The sequence below is a fragment of the Eutrema salsugineum genome, unplaced genomic scaffold (genome assembly GCF_000478725.1).
Source record: "Eutrema salsugineum unplaced genomic scaffold, Eutsalg1_0 scaffold_16, whole genome shotgun sequence".
NCBI lineage: Eukaryota > Viridiplantae > Streptophyta > Magnoliopsida > Brassicales > Brassicaceae > Eutrema > Eutrema salsugineum.
Window position 1 is genome coordinate 932,339 of NW_006256858.1, and position 22,881 is coordinate 955,219.

At 37.5% G+C, this 22,881-nt stretch overlaps 6 protein-coding genes across 11 annotated transcripts; 1 reads left to right on the top strand and 5 right to left on the bottom strand.

Moving 5' to 3' along the window:
* Positions 1 to 260: 260 nt before the first annotated feature.
* On the bottom strand, positions 261 to 2,419 carry LOC18021033 (wall-associated receptor kinase-like 15). Its single transcript, XM_006403583.2, has 3 exons — positions 1,606 to 2,419; positions 1,467 to 1,526; positions 261 to 1,345 (listed from the first exon to the last, which is right to left on the bottom strand). The coding sequence occupies exons 1-3, from the start codon at positions 2,417 to 2,419 to the stop codon at positions 282 to 284; spliced, it is 1,938 nt and encodes a 645-aa protein (XP_006403646.1). The 3' UTR covers positions 261 to 281.
* Positions 2,420 to 4,706: 2,287 nt separating this feature from the next.
* On the bottom strand, positions 4,707 to 8,131 carry LOC18021034 (ultraviolet-B receptor UVR8). Of its 5 annotated transcripts, none has more exons than XR_002900300.1 (12): positions 7,714 to 8,130; positions 7,531 to 7,604; positions 7,347 to 7,431; positions 7,082 to 7,171; positions 6,762 to 6,998; positions 6,388 to 6,627; positions 6,176 to 6,219; positions 5,868 to 6,050; positions 5,680 to 5,770; positions 5,539 to 5,599; positions 5,256 to 5,299; positions 4,842 to 5,154 (listed from the first exon to the last, which is right to left on the bottom strand). XR_002900300.1 is itself a non-coding variant. In XM_024158065.1 (11 exons), exons 1-11 carry the CDS (start codon positions 7,913 to 7,915, stop codon positions 5,032 to 5,034), a joined length of 1,401 nt encoding a protein of 466 aa, XP_024013833.1. In that variant the 5' UTR covers positions 7,916 to 8,131; the 3' UTR covers positions 4,707 to 5,031. The 5 variants fall into 5 exon arrangements, 3 of the variants coding, with proteins under 3 accessions (XP_024013833.1, XP_024013832.1, XP_006403648.1); XR_002900299.1 differs by having other exon boundaries at positions 6,176 to 6,225; XM_024158065.1 differs by lacking the exon at positions 5,539 to 5,599 and having other exon boundaries at positions 4,707 to 5,154; positions 6,176 to 6,225; positions 6,762 to 6,980; positions 7,714 to 8,131.
* A 923-nt stretch (positions 8,132 to 9,054) lies between these two features.
* On the bottom strand, positions 9,055 to 9,480 carry LOC18021035 (transcriptional regulator TAC1). The gene has a single exon (XM_006403586.2). The coding sequence runs from the start codon at positions 9,478 to 9,480 to the stop codon at positions 9,055 to 9,057; it is 426 nt and encodes a 141-aa protein (XP_006403649.1).
* Positions 9,481 to 14,775: 5,295 nt separating this feature from the next.
* On the top strand, positions 14,776 to 17,068 carry LOC18021227 (L-type lectin-domain containing receptor kinase IV.2). The gene has a single exon (XM_006403589.2). It carries the CDS (start codon positions 14,927 to 14,929, stop codon positions 16,946 to 16,948), a length of 2,022 nt encoding a protein of 673 aa, XP_006403652.1. The 5' UTR covers positions 14,776 to 14,926; the 3' UTR covers positions 16,949 to 17,068.
* Positions 17,021 to 18,980, bottom strand: LOC18021036 (hsp70 nucleotide exchange factor fes1). Of its 2 annotated transcripts, none has more exons than XM_024157657.1 (6): positions 18,759 to 18,980; positions 18,368 to 18,437; positions 18,224 to 18,274; positions 17,914 to 18,135; positions 17,729 to 17,831; positions 17,021 to 17,620 (listed from the first exon to the last, which is right to left on the bottom strand). In XM_024157657.1, the coding sequence occupies exons 1-6, from the start codon at positions 18,804 to 18,806 to the stop codon at positions 17,134 to 17,136; spliced, it is 981 nt and encodes a 326-aa protein (XP_024013425.1). In that variant the 5' UTR covers positions 18,807 to 18,980; the 3' UTR covers positions 17,021 to 17,133. The 2 variants fall into 2 exon arrangements, with proteins under 2 accessions (XP_024013425.1, XP_006403651.1); XM_006403588.2 differs by having other exon boundaries at positions 18,368 to 18,510; positions 18,759 to 18,963.
* A 1,220-nt stretch (positions 18,981 to 20,200) lies between these two features.
* On the bottom strand, positions 20,201 to 22,127 carry LOC18021228 (telomere repeat-binding protein 6). The gene is made up of 7 exons (XM_024158000.1): positions 22,062 to 22,127; positions 21,696 to 21,969; positions 21,459 to 21,593; positions 21,047 to 21,365; positions 20,696 to 20,866; positions 20,509 to 20,572; positions 20,201 to 20,369 (listed from the first exon to the last, which is right to left on the bottom strand). Exons 1-7 carry the CDS (start codon positions 22,125 to 22,127, stop codon positions 20,250 to 20,252), a joined length of 1,149 nt encoding a protein of 382 aa, XP_024013768.1. The 3' UTR covers positions 20,201 to 20,249.
* Between the last annotated feature and the right edge of the window lie 754 nt (positions 22,128 to 22,881).

The following is a 22,881-nucleotide window of genomic DNA, read 5'->3' on the forward strand; positions in this document are numbered from 1 at the left end:
ATAAAGTATATATATAAAATAAAATAAAAACACTGATCAAAACTTGAATCTATGATCTGTTTTTTATATATTGGCAAAACACTCATTTTTGGGCAAAATGCATCACCAAAAAGAAAAGAAAAAAAGTCGATAAGAACCAATTGGATAGGGCTAATGTTGTAAACAATTATATAAACCGAGGAACTTGAATTGGAAAAAATATTATTTACGAAATTCGTTATACTACAATATTTTGAAATTGGAATACTCATTGTTGAAGAAAAAAAAAAAGGAGCCTTTTCTCATGTTTCAGAAGCAGAAGCAATTCCTTGTAAAATGCATTCGATCTCCTTCGCTGCAGCTTTCATCGTTGGTCGACTTTGCCTCGTCTCCTTCACGCATCGCTCCGCCAAAAGTCCAAGCTCCTTCATAGACTCCAACTCCGTCGCCGTCGCTTCTTTCCCGATCATCGGATCAATCATCTCCGCAAATCTCCCTTCCCTCAACGTCTTCCTCACGAACACCACCAGGTTCACGTCTTCCTCCTCTCGCTTGAAATCAATCGCCTTCTTAGAAGTCAATAGCTCGAACAACACCACACCGAAGCTGTACACGTCGCTCTTATCCGTCAATTGAAAGTTAAGGTAGTACTCAGGATCCAAATACCCAAGGGTTCCTTGCGCGCAGGTCGTCACGTGGCTCACATCGCTCACGCCCAATCTGGATAATCCGAAATCGGCAACCTTAACGTCGAGGTTCTCGTCGAGGAGAATATTGCTCGATTTGACGTCTCTGTGGTAAATCGGCGGTGTAGCGGATGTGTGGAGGTAAGCAAGTCCTTGTGCCGTCTGATACGCGATCATGAGGCGGCGCCGCCACGGTAAAGGATCGTACGATCCGCCGCCGCCGTAGATGTGCTCGTACAAAGTTCCGTTCGGTACGAATTCGTAGACCAGAATCGGCATGTCCAATTCGATGCAGCATCCTAAAAGCTTCACCAGATTCTTATGGCTAACTTGGCAAAGGATCTGAACCTCGTTGACGATCTGGTGTATGCTCTTCTCGTTCCCGAGCTTGGCTCGTTTCACGGCAACTGTTGTTCCGTCGTCGAGATTTCCTTTGAAAACCTCGCCGAATCCGCCGTATCCGAGGAGATTGGATTTGGCGAAATTGTTCGTCGCTTTGACGATTTCTTTGCCGGAGAAGATCCTATCGAGTCCGGCACTATTGGTACTCAATAGATGCCGATGTAGCTTCCTAATGTTTGCCCACGATTGGCTTCCGGCGACTCTCCGATTCCGCTTCGAGATTATCATCTTCATTACGCATCCGGCGATTAATATTGCCCCCACACCTCCGGCCAAAACTGTTCAAGAACCGAACCGTATCAGTCAACAGCAAACCAAATCGAATCGTACCGGTCTAAATTCGAATTCTATTGTTCGGTTCTTTCTCGGTTCAAACTTCAACCAAGGATTTGAATTTACCTCCGATTAAAGGCAGATTACTCCGTCGCTTGCATTTCTTTCCCTTAAAGCATCGGTTAACTATATAAAACAAATAAAACAGTTTTGTTATTAGTAAAAGACTCAATCACAAACAAAATCAAAAGCCACAAAACCGGACCTTGACAGATTGCGTTGGCCGAATCCCATCGAAACCCTTTCTTGCATAAACATTTCTTCTGTCCTAAATTCGTCGAATCAACCGAACAAACCGAATTCACCAAATCGGTACAATCTCCTGGGATCTTACAAACCGGCTCTCTCGGAGCTTCCCATAGTATCTCCACGGCCGGTTCGCCCCATTTGCTAACCGGCAACGTTAGATCCAAATTCATATAACTCTGATAAGCCGAACACATATCTTCCCTAGCCCTGTAAACTTTATAAGTATTAACCGATGCACCGGTCTTATACCAGCAGCAAGATGAGACGCCTCGACACTTGCCTCCCCGTGCTTCGAGATTTAGAAACTTGTGGCAGAAGCTATTGTGGGAACAGTTAAACCCTTGAGAGATGTATTTATCTAGACCGTCTTTTGTACAATTCATGATGATAACCGTGTTACTACTACTAACATTAAAAGGAAGGTTTGGGTCTAGCTGAATACCATGGCTCTTGATATCGACCGATACACATGTGTTGGGTTTGATCCCGGGTGGTGTGAGGACAAACCGTTGGCCCGACGGGTCGATTGTTTTTATCGGATTGGTTGAACCGTTGAGCGTATCAAACCAGAGGGAACCGCGGTCTTCGTCGCACCGGATCTTGTAATCGGGATCGCCACAATCGCGTCTCGTGCTTAGTGGGTAAGGGACTTGGGTGGAGCCACAGTTAGGGCATCGTTTGAAAGCTTCTGCAATGGAAGTGAAGGAAAGAAGTAGAAATAGAGTGAAAGTGATCATCTGAGAGAGGAAAGAGAGCCATGGAAGCTCCATTATCTTTTTTTTTTGGTTATGGGCAGGTGCTTTCTCAGGGTGTGGAAGCTGCGTACTATATGATTTCTGATTTCTTTTTTATAATGATTTATAATATTCGTATTTTCTTGGTCATTGAGTTTAACGAATAGATTCTTTCAATGTTCCGATTGCATCATGGTACATTAAAAGCTGCGTTCAGATATCTCGAGTTGACAGAAAACTTTGAATTTTTTTACTTATTAAAGAAATTCGGTATTGAGTAGAAGACATGTGGAAGATGATTTTTAATTGCGTGCATATGTATACGTGTTTAGTGTAAATGTTCAGACATTGAAATGCATGAAACAAAATACAAATTATAAATCTTTTTCAAATTATCATTTTTTGAATCATACAATGATGTTTTGGAAAGTTATAAACAAGAGAGAATATATATTTGAAAGTTGAAACAAACACATGCATGAAAAAAGCTCAAATTATTATGAAGTAAAACATGTATTATCCATCTTGATACAAGTGAAATACATACAAGTGATATACACCGGACCGTTGATCAGCTCTTTAGATTGTGAAAATTTGATTATAATTAATTATTCATAAACTTAAAGAAAAACACTTATTCGCTAAAATATAATCGAATGATGCATCCATGACAATTTTTTTTCTCTATATCAAAGGGACAAACCTCCTGCGACGTGACATAGGTTCCGAGGAATAAATTTCTTTATACTTGTATGTTCAGTAGCCAACTGGCTTATCTATATTATATAATGTGGTATGGTACGGTGCTAAAATGCTAATTAATCCACCGAAGCACGTAATTTACTAGCAGTTTACATAACAATATTGACATAATTAAATTAATTTCATGTATTTTTTAGTATTTTTATTTAGCAACTGCAATTAAGTTTCCCGACTTCGGACTCATCTTGGGTGAAAAGTCTTTCCAATGAGTATGCTATTACAAACAAATACTCAGCCTAAACATTCGAATAGTCTAAATAAATCTGTTTGAAGAAATATGAAACTCAAAAAATTGGGAACACATTAGTTTGACAATGAATCTTAGAAAACACTTGTCCACTGCCAATACGTTCGGCTACTATATAGGTAATTAGCCATAGTTTAAGAACTATAGTTGAGTTTTCCCATTAAAAACGTTTGTATATTAAGAAAACAGTGACCAAATTATTAGCTTTATAGAACGCAATATATAATATATGTATGTATTAGTGAGCCGTAGATCGTTATAACTAAGGTAGCAAAATCATACTAGATTTTTACCAAAAAAAATAAGAATACTAATTCTCTTGCATCCTTTTAAATAAAGTAACAGAATATGTTGGAAGGTACTTTTAAAAGCTTTCCCATCCATGTTAACATTGTTAAGTACCTTCCAACATATTATACGTAGTTAACATTATGATAATGCACTTATACTGACACTTATTTTGTTTTAACCTCAGTTGTTACATTATTTGACATTTTCAGTCATAACTGCTTGATCGTGTGATTCGATAAATGTATGACTTGACCTTGGATCTTCAATGTGCGTTGGAATATGCTACAGATCTTCCAATCATCCACACTAGTTTGCCTCTCGAACTCCATCTTTCTTACCATTACTTTTTTTTTCCCATTCCATGCCCAATTTTTTTTAAAAAAAAATTTGGCTCAACATCAACTTTGATCAATCCATAATCTGAAACTACAAAGGTTTGTCCACTTGTACATGAGATTCAACCCAATTTAGTACCATACAGTAAAGCTTAGGTATATTTAATTTGAAAAAAAAAATATATGTTGCTACTCTATCGGCCACTGCATTGCACTCCCTTGGAAAAAATATCAATCTTGTAAAATCGGGTTGAGACATGGCTGCACTTCTACTTTCAACAATGATATGAGTACCTGCTCAAATTATTTATTTATTATTTATATTTTGTAAAACTACCCAAGTTTACGTTCGATTTTTTATTTTTTTAATCTAATTTATTTAAATGGTCTATACACATACGCCCACAAATTCACTGTAATCTGCGGACAAGCTGAAGGTGACATGTATGAGTGGAGTGGCTCACCTATCTCTATATACAAATCTATGTGTCTACAACATTCTAATTTCTCGATCCTCTTTTTTTTTTTGTTTCTTTAGTTAATTAAGATTGTTGTCTCCGATCCAATTGTTAAAGTAATTGCTTCAAGTGCAAGTTCTAAAGAATAAAAGTTAAAATTCCAAGGACCTATTCATCTTTTAGATCATTTACTTTCAAGAAATCGTTTTACATTTTGCACCACCCTCACAAAACGATTTTAACTTTTCCTGATTATACAAGTGAATAGAACTGGCGAACGCTGTAACATGACCTGATCCTTGAAAAAAAAATCCAACTGATTCATTTGTGATTATTTCATACCAACCAGTTTTATTCTTATGTTCCCCAATTTCCCCATGTGACAAAATGCAAAGTCAAAGCTTTGTCCCAAAAAAAAAAAAAAGAAAACAATGAAGACAGGGAAAGATTGAAGAAGAAATACATACAGCAAAAAGCCTGTATGTACAGCTTTTGTCAAACCTATAAGCATCTCCTTCACAAGTCGAAACCCCGAAAATGTGCGTATTGAGGTTCTCAAGTGGGTGAGTCAGCTAGTAGTAACGTATGCCACCATCCACACGCCACTTTTCTCAGTCTGCAGCCATCGAGCTGGACTTGTGTAGGAATGTCCCGGTCAATCGTGTCCCCTAGACCAAGCTGTTGAGTACAAAGTAGGGATGCAAAAATGAGATGCTATTTGAACACATGCAGTGATAATGGAACGCAAACGCTTAGCAAACCAAACCGAAAAATCATACCTGTCCGTATTTGTTCCATCCCCAGCATAGCAACTGGCCATCTTCTGCAGAAACAAAAACAGCAGCACGAATAAGCAAAACAGAGATTACATTTAGAATGCAAATGTGTTTCAGGCATATACTACACAGTAAACTAAACTTAGGTGGAGCATCGACATCAGGCATATATCATAGAACGAAAAGTGTTTCACCAACATGCTATATGACTTTAAAAGGAAGTAGATAATTTTTCTCCCTTGAAAGAGAGACCACAAATTAATACTGAAACAATTCAAAAGGAGACCTGAGGACAAGGTGCAGCATCTCACAAGCTAGGGCTCTTTAGTTTCTTCTCGTTAAAACAACTGAAAACAAATGCCAAGTTGCTAGGGCTCAGTTCGTTTCGGAGATGTCCCTTTCTGCCATTAACATTCGATACACATACCTGCCAAAACCGCACTATGCCGCGCTCCGCAACTAACTACTCTCGCATGTCTGTTCTCCAAGTTCTGGCCATCCAGCAACCTCGGTATCGTCTAAATCATAAGAGAGATGATTACATTACTTTGAATCAGCAGAAAGTTTTAGCTTTTTCAAGCAGAAGTCCGTAATTTTGGATTACAAGAAATGTACCTCAGCATGATCAGTGCCTGTTCCCAGTTGCCCAAATTGGTTTCCACCGAAGGCAAACACTTTACCATCACTAGAGATGCAAATAGTATGCCACAATCCAGCTGCTACGCTCTCCATCCGAATATTCTGCACTGCTGACACAGCCATGGGCTTTAACTGGTCATTTGTGTTTCCATGGCCACACTAGAGGCCAAGAAAATTTTCCAGTTAGCATGAGCAAATAGTGAAGCTAAATAGAACGCATTTCAATTCAAGGCTCCATCAGTTTGAAAATCAGACAATTGATTAGTAAGAAGTAAAACATTCACCTGTCCATATAGTCCCCAGCCAAAAGTTATTAACCCTCCAGCATCTGCAACTAGGAAGGACGAGCAATCAAGATCAAACCATAACAAAATTTTCTAAATCACTCGATAATAACAACTTGGGGAATACATATATTTCCAAGTATATTTTTTAACTTCATGCCAAGCCAATTGAATCAACTGTACAGAGGAATAACTCAGAAGTCGCAACAGACCTGTAATTGCCGCACTATGACGCCCTCCACAAGAAATCGCCTTTATATACTGACCAGGAACTCTTGATACTTGAGTAGACGTGGTTGCTGTCCCTTGATGTAATATGAAAGATCGTTCTATTCCAGATCCAGGTGATTCAAGGAAAGGTATTAGATGAGGAGAAGACACCATTTTGATCCGGGAACCCAATCCTAATTGCCCTTCGCCTCCATATCCCCAACCCCAAACCTGTCCTATATCTGAAACTTCCGCAGAAACATGACACATAAGATGTAATCATCCTCAATGAATCTTCATGGTTGCACAGAACCTACAAACTACAAGGATGCAGCTTCATCTCGGATTGTAAAGAAGTCGTTTATTTCAACTTCACCTGACAATGCCAGAGTATGCCGACCACCAGTAGCAACACTTGTGATCCTCACTCCAAGGCCAACACTCACAAGTGAAGGTGTTGTAGCAAAGAAGTCCTCTCCAGATGTAATGCCTTCCGTTTCATCTTTGGCTGTTGAAACCCGTCTCCGCTTCACCGGTTCCTCTCCAACCTTTCTGTTCTCATTCTGTAATGTCGTACCGCTGGATGAATTTGAACCTTGGAACAGTGGACTCGCTATTCAATTGAGACCATACTATATCCGTCAATGATAAACTAAGCAACAGCAATAAAACAGATGATATCCCACCCGATCTCACCTTGCTCACTCGATCCACTCTGCTGCTTTCCACCAATATCCCTAGATGGAATGCACTCCTTCCAACCCCAAGTAAATGCTTCACCACTCTCTATAACACCAACACACAGGTCACCAGAAAGAAAAAGAGAAGGCATTGTTACAATGTGCCCATCCTGGTCACAAACATCATTGATTCTTTTCGTGTTTCATTGACCAATCCCTAAATACTCTATCTTGGTATTTCGAACATGTCTATTGTCTCCGAGTCAAAGCAGAGAAATTACCTGTGACAACTGCACAATGTGCCCATCCTGCAGAAGCCTGTATGACTGGAGCCTCCGTGGGGAGAGGAAACGGCTCTGGAGTTTCCTTAGCTCCAGAGGAATATTGGAATATTGGAATCAATCAATACGTAACAAAAGAAGGTCAAGAAGATGAAGATTCTATCATCTTTTAATGAAAATTTACCCCATGCTTTCCAGAAGCCACGTAGCACTGTCCTTCATCATCAGAAGACCCCCAAGTTATAAGCTTCCCATTATCTAACACCCAGCAACAATAGAAAGAAAGTAAAAAAAAAAAATCGAGTTTTGATTCATATAAACAGAATCCACTAAATCCGAGAAAAAGAAAAAGCTTTTGTAATCCAACCTGAAATAGCCATAGCGAATCCACAACCGCCGCCACATACATCTTTCCAAGAATCTCCGCCGTGAAAAGCCTCCGGTAACCGCACGGGAACAGGAGAGAGAATCGGTGATTTCTCCGGCGCAGCTCCTGGTAGGTAACCGGACATGTAAACAACACTCGCTTTACGTTCCCCAATCGGAACTTTTCCAATATTCCCATTCATGGCAGAGATTACTCCAAAACCAAGCCGATAACACACGCACAAATATATCAACACCAGAAACAAATTCAGAGCGTTTCTCCGTCTTCACAGACAACAGAGAACGAGACCGAATCGAGAAACGGAAAACGAAAGAGAACGAGTTGACTCAGTGAGGAAAGAAAAAATGAGTGAGAATCAATTACGGGAGTTTAGAGAGTGCCACATCGGATGCCACGTCATCAGTTTAACACGCGGCATGATCTAGACCGTGATTCTTTCTTTATAACTGAAAATTGTCGAAGAAGTTTCTGGAAGAAAGACTATCGACTTTGGAAGCTCTTTTTCCTTCTGATTGACGCGTGGTGGGGAAATGACCTTCCAAATAAATATTCTTTTTTATTTTTATTCCTGCGCTATTACCTTCCATTATTAATTAATCCAAAATGGTAGGTTTTCAATTGGTTCAATAATATAATCGATTCAGACAAATAGGTTTTGTAACTTGTGTTATACACATATCTCATTTGGGCCGGCCCGGAATATTTTGCTGCCGCAAACAAAAATTTTGAGCCCATTTTTTAACATACAATGTCTAACAAATTCCCGCGAAATTATAATTGCGAGTAAACAACTTCCTTCTATTTAAGGAACCGGAAACCTCACACTCGCTTAACTCTTCTTTGGCAGCATTATGTATTTCTCTTCCAAGTGCTTGCAATTACCGTTTGCTTGTAGAAATTGAGCTTTTTTGTCAAGCTCTCTCCATTTATCACATATTAGATGGTATAGATCAATAAAATAGAGCCTTTTTATATCAAAGCTGATTTTCCTTTTGGGAAATTGTTTTGTGATCATATTACTATAATCTCTAATCATTATATCACTTTTAGAAAAGCCGTGCTATGGAGTTAATATTTGCTCTGTATCTTGTATTTGTGTTCCATAAGATTTAAAATTAAATGTTTAAATCTTAAGTACCATCTACGCATTCTTGGTTATTAAAGCATCCTAGAAACAAAATTAATGATTAAAATCTCAACACAATCATATACGTATCACTATATACATAAATGTTAGTTTTAGTGTAATATTTACAAATCAACCGAACCAAACTATTTCAAATAATTACATATGTACTTGGTGATTAACTATTCACATAATTACGTACTTGGTGATTTCTTATAAGGATCTAATCCTAGACGAAGCTCGAGATCTAACACTTCTGCACTTTGTTGGGATAAAGCGTTTTGAAGTATCCTCTTTTTCTTCTCTTCTTCATCATCTCCCAAATAGTTTCCACTTTTACTACCTTTTTCCTTTGTTGTTGGACCGACCGTATCAACGAAGAAAGGTAATTCAATAAGATCTTTCTCGAACGGATTTCTCGATATGGTGGACATGGAATCTTCACTATCTCCCTCTTTTAGGCTTTCTTGTCGAAGCTTTGCTCTGTCTTTCCTGTGGATGTTCATGTGCCCTCCTAAAGCTTGTGCGTTGGAGAAACCTCTCTCGCAGAAATCGCATATGTATGGTCTTGCTTGTCCGGACCATGAATATGATCGACGATCCAAGTATTTTCTATTCATTTGTATATGATCGAGTGAGTAGATAAAGAAATAGAATATAAAAGGAGTGTTTTAATTTGTGAAGAGATGCTAATTTTGATATATTACAAGGTATTGAGAACGGTTACACATATACATTGTGATCATGATTATATAAAAGTCAGAGCCGACTTTTTCTTGCTTAACCGACACAAAGTAATAAGATAAACTTATATGATGATTGGTTATTTAAATGGGTTTGGGTTTAGGTTTACATTTTTAACTTTTATATATATATAAAATTTTAACATATATAGCCGACAATAATCACTATATTATTATAAATGTATAAGAAAGCGTTTTTCTCCTCCAACTTGGTCTGTAGCTACATGAGTTGTATCATGATTCGAATTCAAATTGAGTATTGATGTGCGTCTGAAATGTATATGAATATTTTGTTATAATCTATGTAAATATTATAATAAATGAAAAATGAAAATGTAAACAACTGAGAGATGTCTAAATAAACAATGTCTTCCGATAAAACATACACACACACACGTATGAGCGAGCGGTTGACAACATATATGTTTTACAATTTTCTTTAATCAGTATCATTAATTGGAGATATACATTATATAAAAGTCAATTACAAAACTATATTTTTTTCATCCGGTTAGAGAGATAAAGTCATAATATTATTAGCCGGCATCATAGCTCTCGTATACGTTAAATGATGACGACACTTGCTTAGTTAACTTGTTAACTTAAACATTATTTCTAACTTATAAAGTGGTTAAAGAGGAAGAAGTATAATAATCGTAAGTCTTATATTTCCTTGAGCAAGAAACAATATATAGAACAATTCTGCATTAGTGTCTTGGACTTATCCAACTATTAATTGATATAGACAAGCATTACAATCTCCATAAGCTTTTCTTTTTTTTCAATCTCCATAAGCTTATTTTAACCCTATGGTTAGAATGCGTCAAGGGTTTTATATGGGCTTCTAAAAAGAATTCTAAATGGAACATTTCTTTTACCGACTTGTCAATGTTGGAGTTTCACATGTGTCCTTTATATGCAACGCCAAGAAAAAGGAGTATTATGTATGACCAATATACGATATAAAAAAGTTTATCAGAATATATAATAACTATGAGTTTCACATTTAGACCAAAAAAAACTTTGAGTTTGAGACATAACGAATTTCTTTATGAGGTTCTCACCGATACTCGTTTACGGAAGATATAATACGATCACTACTGTAGAAGAAGTTTTTCAGAATATTTATATGTTTTTTTTTGTCAAACGGAATATTTATATCATTATATGTAGAAAACCTTAAACTGAGATATAAAACGTTAGTAATGAAAACTTCACCGATACGTAAGCTACTCACTTACTGGAAAATAAGCTCAAGACAAGATTGTAGTTTGACGAAGGCAAATCTGTAATGGGTTCAAACTTCACAGTGTTTCAAATCGATGCCCCATAGTTATAACTTATATGTATGAGGCTTACCTCATTATTACCAAAATAACAAGAGTTTATAGAACTTCATGTTTTAAACAAAAAATTTGGACCCTAAGGAGTTTTTTCTCTCTCCCTCTTCTCTCATATCCATCTTTCAGAGGGAGAGAGCTTTTTCTCCAATTTTGCTGTATATTCCGATTAATATCGGATCTAATTTCCGTTTATCGGATTAATAATTCCGACTTTCGGATTTCTTCTCCGAGTATGTTCGGATTTTCTTTTTGTTTTAGTGTGTTTAACTCCGTTCATCGGTATCTATTCAATGTGTTTAGGCGACGATTGGATGATTCCAGAACTTAATTTCCGGTGGATTCATGAAGATTTAATGTTAAAATCATGCAGAAGATCAAGCGGTGGTACTAGAGCAAGCATCGCAAAGTTTTGTGCATAACGAGAAGTAGCCGGCGGTGAATTTCGTCGGACGGAATCCTAAGCGGCGATGCATGACGATTAGTTCTTCATTTAGACACGTGTCCTTTGTTTTTAACTTGTTCTTATCTGTATTTTCCCACGTGTCTCATTATGTCATCGTTGTCAACTGGATCTTTTATGGGCCTATATCTGTACCAATCGCTTTAGCCCTTGTTATGGGCTTTCGTTATAATGAAATGACGACAAAAAAAAAACAAACAAGAGTTTTCTTTCTGGGCCTGGGCTGGGCTTAAGTACTTTTTTTACTTCTGCCATCAATAATTTATACATTAATTCCAAAAAGAAAAAAACGTACTCAGAGATTTATCGGAAGAAACTTATGAGTTGGTTTATCAAAGAAACATGAGTTGGTTTCTTCTTTATTATTATATTAGTAAAATTGGAATAAGAAACCAAAAAAAATTCATGTTTTTTTATAATTAAAAAAAAATTGATTATTGAAAATGAAATTGTTAATATTACATTTATTATAATTTGAAAACATTACAAACTTAACAGAATTATTGAAACAACACAATTTTAACAATTAAACTTAATTACCCATTAAGTGACCAAACTTTTGCCATATATGATCCGAATTACCTCGGATCCCAAAAGCTGAAGAAATCGGCCTCTTCAGAATTTTGCATGTCTCGTGGTTCTGACGGAGAAATATGCTGCTGTTCACCAGAAGTCTAGACGAGTACGGAGGCGGCAGGATTTCGATTCCTCTCTTGGAAGCCGGTAATCGCCGGTAATCGCCGAGAACGGAAGTGATGGAGTGGTGAGAAAATTTAGTCGGGGAAGAGAAGTTTGATTTTGTCGGGGAAAAGAAAATTTAGTCGGGGATGAAACTTCTTAAATTTTATCTAAGGACAAAATCAACTCCTAGCCAATAGAATATCGCCACTTCAGCTAGAAGGATCGCTCTTTCTAATCCCAATTTAGGGATCGATCCTGCTTTGATGATCTGCTTTATTGATTAAACTGGGTTTTTTATTACCAGAAACTGACCAAATTTTCTTTGATAAACATGGTCTTATATATTATTTCGGTGCTCTGTTAGGTTCACAGAAATAACGGATAGAAACTATTAAAAAATCCGATATTTCTTCAACTGCAGCGTTTGCACTATGAATGGTTTTTCTAATAGAATAATACCGCTATATTAAAAAAAAAAACGGAAATTAATTTCAGGTATAATGCCTTTCCATTTTGTGGTGTGTCGCTCCTGATATTCTTCATGTGGTCCAGAAAATTTCGGGGTTTTTAATAAGATCCGTAATGACTATATGATTTTTGACCAGTTGCCATACTCTTTTTGTTTTATGTTCATTAATTCGTTATTTTCGAATATTTTTTATTTGCTCTTTTTCCATATGTTCGTAATCAGTTTATAATAATTCGGAGTCCAACCATAATCAGTTTTGAGTAGGGACGCAATAAAATCGAAGTCCAAGAAAACTCAAAGGAATATCATCAGACTGACCATTGTGTTACGTAGCTGACTGACACCAAAAAATCAACGGTGAAGATTGAATTGAGAAGGTTCCTCGCAAGAAATAGATTGGACGAGTTTTGACCAGTTGTCTATTTGACCCCCATCACTTCCTTTTTCTCATAATTCACATTTTCCTACGTACACTCAACGAAGTTTTACGTCAAATAAAGTAAGTAGTTATGGTTATGGATCATTTCATTTTCCTTGAATAATATTTTGGGAAACTTATGTATAAGAAATTTTTTAAATCATCTTTGTGAATCGCAAACCATAAGAGAGAATGGATTCGGCTGGGAACGGCAAGATTATTTTCCTTGCAACCATGAACCATTGGTGTTGATCTTACGTCTTTAAGTTCATAGAATGATACCTCAGCTTTAGTTTGTTTTGCTCGTGCTCAGATTTCAAATTCTGATTTTTCTAGCTACTTTACTTTTTTGTAATTGATGTCCGATTTTGGATCGAAATTTTATTTTTTTTTTTCCAAAAGAACTTCGTTTGCCAAACAAATTTTGGTGAACATACATCAGTACATGTGTGGATAAGTCCACTTTTTACATAAATGTTACATTGAATCTTATTAGTATTAGGATTTTTCTGCAACATGCCCAAGAAGAAATGTCAACGAAAACTTTTGCTATTGCATCACGTAAATACTTTTGGATATCTATTTTATTTAAATAATTGCATCCTAGTTTCAATTTGTAATTACCCCACAAATCATTTCAAAATATATATCAACTTCCCGATAGTTTTTTAAATTATATTGCAATTAAATTAAGATAATCTAAAAATAATACATGTAGAGGAATATGATAGTTTTTCCTCTCCAACGAACAAACATAAGTTAACATTATTGATACGATATAATTAAAAGTACATCTCAAGCTTTCCTTTATTTATTTTCCCGTCAATCTCAGCCATTCAAGTTACATCTATTCTGATATGTTCACACTACACTAAGTTTTGAAAATGTAAAGAATGTCCACATCCAGAATGTAATCATTAGAGAACTGATAGTCGTCGTAATATTTAATTAATATATACTATCATTTCTATATTTGGTCAACGAGAATTGTTTCTAAAAACTTTCTAAATTCTAGAGACCAAAATCAAATAGAACTGAAAGAACCCTAGTTATTCACCATTAGGCATTTACATTACTCATCCAGTCAACTCTTTTAGATTTTGATTGGTAAACTTACCAAATGGCGAAATGGCATAAATTTTTTAAAGAATAGATTAAGTTATTAATAAGTCACTTTTCTGTAAAATAACTCTTTCTTTATATTTTTTTTAAGCAAAAATGCAATTTACATTTTTGTGTGTATTTTTTTATTCTGCAAATTTTTGTTGATCAACAAAAAATTTGTCAAATTATGTTTACAAATACAAATTTATCATTCTTCAGTTCAGGTTACCAATCAAAACCTTAGTTTTTCAATTAAAAAAAGTTCATTTGTACACTACACAATACTTTTTTTTTGCGTTTTATTAATTTCCTACGAAACTATATATCAATCAGTTAACTGTCTCCGGCAGCTTGATTTGTTCTTTTATTACCAGAAATGAACTACAAAATATACTCATTAAAAATTTTTGGCCAAAACTCAAAAAAGATAACCCACATGTTGGATTTGACTAATATAGTCCATCGTAATGAGAAGAAAAGAAGAAGAAAAACTAACAAAAGTTATCATCATCTCACCGATTAACAATTTGACTATTAAGAAGAAGCAAAGTTGCAGTCACATACTCACACGCAGACAAACTGGATTCATGCAATAGTCAAATTCAAAGTGATGGTGTTAAATACTCCTCACGAAAAACGAATATAATAAATAATCATAGAATGAATTCTTGATCAACACTTTATATTATTCAATCACGGACGTGGCCTGAAAGAAACCCTTATTACCCACTGATTTTTCTTTTTTTTTCACATCTTTTAAATCTTCGATTTTCTCTTGGTCTCTCATCTTTTGTTGACACATCGTCTTCATAGATTGGGCAAACCAATCCGGATTAAACCGGAAAACCATGTTCATCAAGCTCATCTTCTTCTTCCTTCTCTGCCAAACTCTGAGATCTTCCTCTCAAATTTTCAATTTCACCTACAATGGCTTCCATCCTCCGACAGATATCTCACTCCAAGGCATCGCCACAGTCACACCCAACGGTCTACTCAAGCTAACCAACACATCGGTACAGAAAACCGGTCACGCCTTCTATACCGAACGGATCCGGTTCAAAGATTCCCCAAACGGCAACGTTTCCACCTTCTCCACAACCTTCGTCTTCGCCATACATTCTCAGATCCCAACGCTAAGCGGCCATGGAATCGCCTTCGTCGTAGCTCCAACGCTCGGTCTTCCTTCTGCACTTCCCAGTCAATACATCGGTCTCTTCAACATCGCCAACAACGGCAACGACACGAATCACGTCTTCGCCGTCGAGTTCGACACAATCCAGAGCAGCGAGTTCGGAGATCCAAACGATAATCACGTCGGAATGGACATCAACGGTTTGAGATCTGCTAATTTCTCGACGGCAGGATACTGGGACGATAAAGACGAGTTTCGGAATCTGAGCTTGATTAGTCGCAAACGGATGCAAGTTTGGATCGATTACGATAATCTTAGCCATCGAATCGATGTCACGATGGCTCCGTTCGATTCCGATAAACCCAGAAAACCACTTGTTTCATATGTCAGAGATCTTTCCTCGATTCTTCTACAAGATATGTATGTAGGATTCTCGTCTGCGACTGGTTCCGTTCTCTCGGAGCATTTCGTCCTCGGGTGGAGTTTCCGGGTTAACGGTGAAGCTCCGTTGCTTTCGTTATCCAAGCTCCCGAAGCTTCCTCGATTCGAGCCCAAAAGAATCTCCGATTTCTACAAAATCGGCATGCCTTTGATTTCCCTTTTTCTGATCTTCTCCATGATCTTCCTCGCTTTCTACATCGTGAGGAGGAGGAAGAAGTTCGAAGAAGAGCTCGACGACTGGGAAACAGAGTTCGGGAAGAACCGATTCCGATTCAAGGAGCTCTACCACGCGACAAAAGGGTTTAAGGAGAAGGATCTTCTCGGATCCGGCGGGTTCGGGCGGGTCTACAGAGGAATTCTTCCGACGACGAAGCTCGAAGTCGCTGTGAAGAGAGTCTCGCACGATTCCAAACAAGGTATGAAAGAGTTCGTGGCGGAGATCGTGAGTATCGGCCGGATGAGTCACCGGAATTTAGTTCCTCTCTTGGGATATTGTCGCCGGAGAGGAGAGCTTCTTCTGGTCTACGATTACATGCCCAATGGAAGCTTAGACAAGTATCTATACAACAATCCAGAGACGACCTTAGATTGGAAACAGAGATCTAAGATTATCAAAGGAGTTGCTTCCGGATTGTTCTACCTTCACGAGGAATGGGAACAAGTGGTGATTCACCGTGACGTGAAAGCTAGCAATGTTCTCTTAGACGCCGACTTCAACGGCAGGCTCGGCGATTTCGGGTTGGCCCGTTTATATGATCACGGGTCGGATCCTCAGACCACTCACGTTGTTGGAACATTGGGATACTTAGCACCTGAACATTCTCGGACCGGACGGGCCACGACCGCGACCGATGTCTATGCGTTTGGTGCGTTTCTTCTAGAAGTTGTTTCCGGAAGACGACCCATCGAGCTCCATAGCGAGAACGATGACACGTTCTTGCTTGTGGAATGGGTTTTCGGTTTGTGGCTCAGAGGAAACATAATGGAAGCGAAAGATCCGAATCTTGGGTCTGATGGTTACGATCTTGAAGAGATTGAAATGGTTTTGAAACTCGGCCTGTTGTGTTCGCATTCGGATCCTCGGGCTAGACCGAGCATGAGGCAGGTGCTACAATATCTAAGAGGAGACATGGCGTTGCCGGAATTAACGCCGTTGGATTTGTCGGTGGGGACCGGCATGACTTTTGGAGGGCGAGACGGTTTTAGCGGTATTGCGATGTCATATTCTTCCTCCGTGTTTAAAGGTTTTACCGGCGCGACTTCGATCGCTGATTCTCAACTCTCTGGTGGGAGGTGATTGATGTTTCAGCTTAGCAACGCTTGATTCTCATCACAGATCATGTATATAGCATTTTGACTCTGTGTGGAGATATAAGATTTTCTATTACAATTTCAATAGAGATATGTGTTCCACAAATTTTTCTCTTTATAGAAAGGTTTGTAGTCGATACACAAATCGGATCAAACGCTAGAGCTGTGAGATCACTGTGCAGGACCAAGAAGAAGTGGAACCGGTGGTTCATTCATTTCATCATGCCGTCTTGCAGCCCAAGCCCTTAAAGGAGGTTCGAAGCGGTCTCTAATCACATCAGGAGCCATCTCGTCATCACACGGGAGATAAACAAGACCTCTCTCTCTTAGACAGGACGGTTCATCATAACACACAGTCCAAAGGATATCCACTAGCTCTCTTTCTTCTCTAGCTGCACAAAGATCTTCGTCCGACATCGCAATGATTCTTCTTGTTCTTTCCTCAAGAAGCTGTCTTAGATTCACATCCGCTCTGTCAAGATTTCTCTCAGATTCTTCACGGGCAAGCTCTAGGAGACCACGAAGGGCAAATTCTCGGACCTCAAGGTCTTGGTTGGATGCTAGGTGGATCATTATGCGAGCGAATCCAAGATCTCTAACGATTTTACAGTCTGAGTTGCTTTCTTGGAGAAGATAGTGAATCAAGTTTAAGGCTTTTCTGAAACAGAAAGAAAGTATATAACATGGACTTAATCAAAGTCGATAATCCGTCCAGATAAACCAACCAGACCCGAGACAGAACATATGCTTGAGACTTTGTTTTTACCTTTGGAATCTAGTGGTGTCCGAGACCAAAGCATCTCGCAAGCCAGCGTAACCATTTGCCAGACGGAAAGCTGTAATCCCAGGCTGGTTATGACGGATAAGAGCTACAATGCCAAAAGCAACAAAAACACAATGAAACTTTGGGTGGTTCCTCGAGCAAATTTTGTGATAAATAGTAACTCTTACAAGATATAGCACCGAGCGCCTTGGTCCGGACTCTAATGTCGGGATCAGCAATAAAGTTGGTTAATAAAGGCTCGAAACCATTTGCTTCCATAACAAGTTGCTGGCTTCTTGGATTGTTTTGAACAACCGTTGTCAAAACATCGGCTGACTTTGCTCGAATCTTTGCATTGGAGTTCTTGAGATAGCTAAGGAGAGGGACCAAACCTCCAATAGAGTGAAGATCTGTACATTATTTGATGATCCAAAATATGTTTAAAAAAAAAAACAATTTAGACAAAAACCGAAAGATAGTTATGTGATAAGAACAAACCATTGGCCAAATCGATCGATTCCACATGTTCCTGCAGCTCATCCAACATTCCTGTCCAAATAAAAGTCAACTTTTTTTGAAAAAATCCATCCAGCTTGGCCTTTTGCATAATCGAATAATCTTCACTGGAACGAAGTTAAGAACCTTCAAGATCGTCAGATGTAACTCCTTGAGACTCCAAGACTTGTTCAGGCATTTTCATGATTTGAGATATCTGTTTCATACGCGAAATCGAATCGGTTGTATGTCCTTGCATTGCTTCCATAAACCATTTTCGATCTTCCTCACTAACAAGAACACACTTTTCAAACCAAAAATCGAAACACGAAGAACAAGAGAAATAACTTGAAGATTTATCATCCAAAGGCTTTCTATCTCAGAATACAGAGGAGCATTACAATCAATTAAGAACCCGAGACGAAATTGGAATTGATCAGAGATAACAAAACTTGAACGAAACTAGGGTCTACTAATGTAAGATCCGACCAAGAAAAAAAAGAATGGCAAAGAGATAGAGTAAGAAAAGCTAAGGGACCTCAAAAGGCGAGAGGAGGAAGCTCCATCGGAATGGGAGAGGCTCCATTTGAGCAATCCGTCCCAGTTTGGTCCATTGTTCGCCATTTACGCTTAAGGAACTCAGAAAATTGGAAGATTGTGGAAGATCGCGAGCGAAAGACAAGAGATTGTTAAATTTTTATTACACGAATAGGGAGATATTTTTTGTGTGCCGGTAAACACGTGGCCAAGTTGCATAGATAGACAGGCCACTTTATCCGTTAAGGAGAATGAATGAGACGGACCTACCATGTGTGGATCAAAATATCTTACAGTTTTTTTTTTTCTTCTTTTTTTCTTGTTAAAGTGTTTAATTGTGTAAAAGTAGTCAGGTACGTAGTATATTAGCAAACCTTAAATCTAAAAAGATGGACCCAATATTGAATTCACCGGTTCTGAATTTGACGCTACTAGACAATTCGTAATAGTTTTGCCTCCGTTCAATTTTCATGTGATCACTCGATTTGCTTTACTTTTATACCCAAAAGATTGTAGTTTCGACATATATCAATCTATTTTTGATCTTCAACAAAAGGGAACATAAAAGGAGTTTTCCTTTCTTCTAATTTTCTGAAATTATCTTACAGAGTTCTTACATTGACTTCTACACACACTATACGATTGCCACGTACGATACAACATATATAGTTTGACAAGTTTTCTATAGCTGTTTTTCCTAACTTTTCTGTTTGGCTATTAGCTTCCCCTATGAACATTATATGAAGCCAAACTCATTAGAGAAAAGCATACATAACATTAAGATATTCCTAACATAGGTTGCGATACATAGCAAGATTGCACAAAACCTCTTTCCTCCTTGTCCTTGTTGCTACAAATTCTTTGAGTGTCTCATAGAAGATTTTTTAATCACCCGTTCACCACATCTTCAAAGGATTATTTGAAGTCTACCGGATTCGATTTCTAATATTCAGCGTTGTTTTGAAAGAGGATTAATAAAGTATATATGTTTCTTTTGGATTATCTTATATCTATGTACATATATATTCAATTTAATTATCAAAATTAAATTGTATTTTCTCTTTTTGTTAAGTCTATTTATATCATCAACAGATTCCAAATTTGAAGTAATGCAATAGACCAAAAGGCGAAACTCAAAGCAATCAATATAAAAATATAAATTATCTATATATGTTATGGGTGTTGAATCACAACCTTACATGCGTTTAATCATCTATTATGACTTAGAAGTTATAACCTACCACCTCAAAATAGTAACTAATTAAGCACCCACACTTTCCGGGTTAAATCACTTTTCGTGGAGTAGTTATACACTTATACTATATCCATATATATTATCTACCACTAGGAATGATAGAAAGTACGGAAAACAATCTTGTGTGTTACAAATCAAAATCCTAAACTCAAATAATTCTAAATAGAGAATCTAAAACCGGATCGTATATCAAAACTATTTCCTACCCAAAAAGGAGCGTTTAATATGTTTCTCTATTCATCCGGTCCAGAAAGCGTGAGCGGCTAAAACCCTATCAAGGAGCTCTTGAGGCACAGGTTCGCCTCTCCTTTGCCTTGCTGATATCTTTGCCGTGTGAACCAACGTTTTCCATTTATCCTGTTTTAAATTACACATATAGTATATATTAAAGATGCTTAATTTATTTATTTTATCAAAAATATAACTATTGATATGTTAAAAGGAAAAAAAAAACTATTGATATTATTTGTATATCCTTGTTACTTCTAAAATGTACCTTGAGGTCAACGTAAGTTCGATGACTTGCATGGTCAAATGCATGAGACTTAACGTCGCGCCACCTGAAAAGCATCAAAATATAACGCACGTGCAATTCAAATATGTAAACAAATTTTTTATTGCAGTTTTCAACAATGATATTAAGATCATGAAGGCTTTAAATTTAGAGTTAGAAAATGAATCACCTTCCGGTGCCGAGCATTTCTACGGCCTGAACCAATGCTTCTACTTCTGAGACAGTGAATGGCCGTCTGATTCTCCGTTGAACAATTTCTGGCTGCGAGGCCGGTTTTAGGCATGCCGGAACCACTGATTTAGCTGCCACCGTTTCAGTGCTCTCTATGGACCCAGGAGCCCTAATTTAGTAAATAAATAACTATATATCACGATATTATATTACATTTCCTACCGCAATCATAAAGAAGTTACTAAAAAACTTTTTTTTTTTTGGAGATGTGTATTAATTTATATATACATTTTTATTAGAGTAATGTTTAGACAAAAAGAAAACACATTAATGGATGAATAAAAAGCACTCATAGTTTTTAACTGTGTACCTAATTCGCTTTTTGGGGGAAACTGCGGCTAACGTTGTTGTTGTTTCTGATTTCCGCGGTTCTAGCATAAACCCCAAAGAGCTGAGGTTGTGGTTGTTGTCATCATCATCAATCTGAAGAAGCGTTTTGGAGTCATCAACGATGGTTTTACCTCGAAGAAGCACTCCAATGTTTAGTCCATCTTTAAGAATCTGTGTTACCACCTCCAACACCGCTAATTTGAGTGATCCGACCGTGGCTGATTCGGGAATGTCCACCAATAGCTCCGAGATTTTCAACGACTTGATACCAAATTTGACTGAAAAAATAGTAGAATAACGAATCTGATATATGTAAATAAAAGTTATTCACATAGATTTGACCTCAAAAAGATATGATCCTTATAATATACCGGTACACGGAGCATCACGTGATTCAGGTCGGTGATTTTGGTAAAAAAACTTTCTTTTCTTCAAGGGATACATATTCTGAGATTCTTGGCTACTACGACCTCGCTCTTTCGTGGAATACGTCTTTCTTTTCCCGTCTACATATATACCAAAGAAACACTTACAGAATTAAATCTTTTATGTCAAAAAAGTTTGCGGTACAAGTAAAACTAGCGAGTGACTTGATCTTAATTAATTACCGATATTGGAGTTTTCTTCTTGTGTGATTTGAGAGCTAGAAATGGAAGGGCCAAGAGCTAACCAGTCCTTAGACAATACCACTTGAGAAGGTTTATCCAGACAAGGCTGAGGCTTGTCCTTAACTTCCATTGTTTCCAAGAAGTTATTGACGAGGAAATCGTCATTTGTCTCCTTTGTCTCATGGGGCTTGCAATCACCTGAGAATTTTCCGGCCACTTGGGCTAAAAACTTGAACTCGGATCTATGGCTTTTCATCATTTTGTGCCTGCGACCCTGGAAAAAAAGAAGGGTGCAATCGAGTGAGCCAATTGTATATGTAACTTGTGGAAGAAGAAGAAAATTTGTTGGAATATATATATACGCACTCTGGGTGTTCTATAAGCCCTAGGAACCATAGGAAGTTGGTAATCATCGAAACCACAGTCCAACATGGTCCTTGAAACACACGCCACTACAAATTGCTTACGTTAATTAAGCCTGGACCTGCGCAATTCTTTTAATTAGAATACATTCAAAAATCAGATCCTAGAACACAAAACATTAGTGAGGCAAAAAACAAATCTAAAACAACACAAACATTGTATATATATCACATACAATAATTCCAACCTGATCGTCTCTTTCGTTTCTCTGAATCGCTTTCGATTAATTTTGTGCGAGAAGGAAAAGTGAGATTTATGTTAGAATTCGTTTTGTGGGAAACACAATATATAGAAAGATGTGAGCCGTAAAACACCCGCCTTTAAAGTTGGGTTTGTGTCTGAACAAAAACCCCATGAAACCACAAAAATTCTTTACGAAAAAAATTCCATAGTTTCAGAAAATTTGGAACTCAATTTTGACAACACATGTCAACATCTAATTAGTCTGATATTTCAATAAATTAAAAACGTTTCTTGTGTTTTATTTTTCTCGAAAGACATTTTTGTGGGGTTAAAACTAACCAACGGTTTTTTTAGCTTTGGCCCTAAAACCCTCCTCCGAACACTTTGGACCAGTTCTTCCGTTCCGGGTTAGGTGATCCACTACTTCTTTAATATTAATCCTGGTTTTGACACGTGATCGACTCTCCTTTATTTTTGGATAAATCTCATTTCATTCACGTTTTAATTTTGGGGAATCATTCACTTATATTTTCTTATTGTGTATCGGTTTTTTAATAGGGTTTTGGATAATTTACGTGGC